General features: G+C 45.8%; 1 protein-coding gene across 1 annotated transcript in view; it reads right to left on the bottom strand.

Moving 5' to 3' along the window:
- The window catches only part of LOC106815977 (dynamin-1-like protein), a 23,270-nt gene that overhangs the window by 7,815 nt on the left and 12,687 nt on the right, over positions 1 to 2,768 (bottom strand). The window contains exon 11 of the mRNA XM_014820512.1: positions 2,626 to 2,723. Within this exon, the coding sequence (XP_014675998.1) occupies positions 2,626 to 2,723 (98 nt within the window). The remainder of the gene's footprint in view (positions 1 to 2,625; positions 2,724 to 2,768) is intronic.

Raw genomic sequence — 2,768 nt, 5'->3', positions numbered from 1 at the left:
AAAGTTAAAGCCTACCTACCCTACCTATTTTTTTTCAGCATGAAATCGGAAACACAGGTATTTTTTTGTTTGGCCTTAATATAAGTAGGACAACTGGGAAACTTTTTTCGCAAATAATTCACGTTGACGACAGCCACGCTTCACGCGAAACCCACAACTTCAGCTGAAACAACGCGCCACCCAGTCAGACCTGCCAACCTGTGATTCATGAAAATAGTAAGGCTTTTCTTTTCTTGCAGCAGGCTGCCATTTTGTTTGTATGTTATGCGCACAATGAATGATGGGACTAACTCTAGATCACGCGAGAACAATGTGAACGCGTGATCCAATATGGCTGCGCCCACAATCGCCAGATATTTCTCGGCTCACAATGTAAAAAACACATTAATTTTCAAGTCGTAAAAAATGTTAATAAGTCGTTTAAAATGTCGTAAAGTTTTTCAGTTTGATCGTACATTCTTAAAAACATCTTGGAATTAGTAAGGAATACGAAAAAATCGTAAGGGTTGGCGGGTCTGCACCCAGCGTGTAACCCACAACTTCAGCTGAAACAACGCGCCACCCTGCGTGTAACCCACGACCCCCGCGCTCATGACCCGCGCGACCGCGACCCGACCCGACCCGCGCTCTCAAGATGGCGGCGAGCGAAACGCGACTCACGATTTCCGGCAGCAGGTTGACGGTCTTCTGGGGCGTCTGCATCTGGGGAGGCTGCTGCTGCTGCTGCTGCTTCGCGCCGTTGATTGCGAGGTTCCGGAGGTCGCCGCCGCCGCGAAGGATGTTCATCACCTTCCAGCTGCTCGTGTCGACCGTCGCCAGCTCCTGTGGCGCCACCTGTCGCGCGAGAGCGAGAGTAGACAGCGGCAAAGGTTGAGCGACGGAGTCACGTGCCATAAACTCGCTACGGTTCTCCGTCCGCACGAGAAGCAGACGGAGGATTCAACTGACCGATCAGTCCGAGCAAGCTGACCAGCCCTCTGTTGTTGAGTATTGCTGCTCGGTCAAGGCCATCCTTGAAAAATTCTATGTTTGCTGTCCCCCGACCCATGATTTTTTTAGTGGGTAAGTAGGTAGGTCATTTTTTTGTGAGGCATAATAGTTATTTTAAGTCTGTCCTCATGTTTGCCACACATGCTTTGTGTTTCAGTTTTAACTATGAAAAATAAAAAATAAAAAAATAAAATATAGAACCCAAAATGTCAAAAAAAAACTATTTTCGTGGGTTGGTCGGAGGACAGCAAACATAATTTTTCAAGGATGGCCCAAGCCAACCCGGTTCACACGTGTTTCTGCACGTGCACCTCTAATTGTCAACTTTGCGGCACTTTGTAGCTAAGAACGATCTTCTAGAACTCTCCTATCGCATCAATGATTGGCTAGAGTTGCCCGCGTCCATCACGACAGACGCACGGGTTTACGGTTACTTACGGTTACATACAACAATAAAACCGATTGTTGATTTTCTACACCATTACAAATCCAAATATTAACCGTCTTGCAAGTCCTCTTCGAAAGTGCCAAGTCGAGGTCGTGTGTGGTTTCTTGCTAACGACAACGTTCAAACCATTCACACAAAATAGAACATTGGTTTTAAAATCTACAAGCGTTTTCTCACACATATATCGTACGAGTCGCTGGGGTCAGGCGTGACGACGGTTAACGAGTTATGATGAATTAAATAATTACACCAGCAACATTTATCCATTTTAAGGTAACAGAGATAAAGATTATTTCTACGATTAATTATAATTTTTAATGCTTAGCTGTAGATCTTCCCACCCGGACATGGTCACCATGTAAGATGCTTCATTTTTTTTTTTAACATTTAGAAGAAGCACTTGGCTACTCGAAAACAACCACAAAAATGGTTTTTCCCCCGCAAGTTTCCGGTCAGAGTGAAAAGGGGGCCACAGCTATTAAGAAAGCAAATAAATTATGACAACGACATGGCATTAGCGATAACAAACGAAACAAGAGCCGCATACGAACAAAAGGTTGCAAATGAACTTTCCGCGGCGCGGGGGTTTTTCGCGGTTCTTACGCACGATCAGGTAGTAGGACTTGATGAGGCGCTCTGCGGGAGGAACGAACGAAAGGTTGCAAATGAACTTTATCGCAGCGCGGGGGGTTCACGCGATTCTTGCCCACGATCAGGTAGTAGGACTTGATGAGGCGCTCTGCAGGAGGAACGAACGAAAGGTTGCAAATGAACTTTCCGCAGCGCGGGGGGTTCGCGCGGTTCTTGCCCACGATAAGTAGTAGGAATTGATGAGGCGCTCTGCGGGAGGAACGAACAAACAAACGAACAGTCGTAAACTGGAACATTCGCTACAACCAACTCGGGTTCGTTCAAAACATGTTCAATGGATGCTACAAACTCTCAACGCACGTCGCAATTTCGACAAGCATTAGGACTAGATGATATATGTATATATATATATATATGTCTGTAGTACATATATATGTATATTATATTATGGGAAGGGATTATGCGCACGATCGGATAGTAGGACTTGATGAGACACTACACGGGAGGCAAGTCGTGATCTTAGCGGTGCCAAGAATCTATGGAGCTCTGGAGTTTATGGAAGGGGAAGATGGCGGCCACTGCCTGCCTGCGCTTACCTATCACCTTGCAGTCCCTCGCCTCTCGCTGCGACAACGTCTTGCGACCAGCGACGTTGGGCTGAAAGTGACAGGCGCGCGAATTAGTATAGTCAAACCTGCATATAAGAACCAATCAAATATAAACAGTATATATATATATA

The sequence above is a fragment of the Priapulus caudatus genome, unplaced genomic scaffold (genome assembly GCF_000485595.1).
Source record: "Priapulus caudatus unplaced genomic scaffold, Priapulus_caudatus-5.0.1 Scaffold1252, whole genome shotgun sequence".
Lineage (NCBI taxonomy): Eukaryota > Metazoa > Priapulida > Priapulimorpha > Priapulimorphida > Priapulidae > Priapulus > Priapulus caudatus.
Note: the sequence above shows the minus strand (reverse complement) of the source record. Positions and strands in the feature narration are given on the sequence as shown.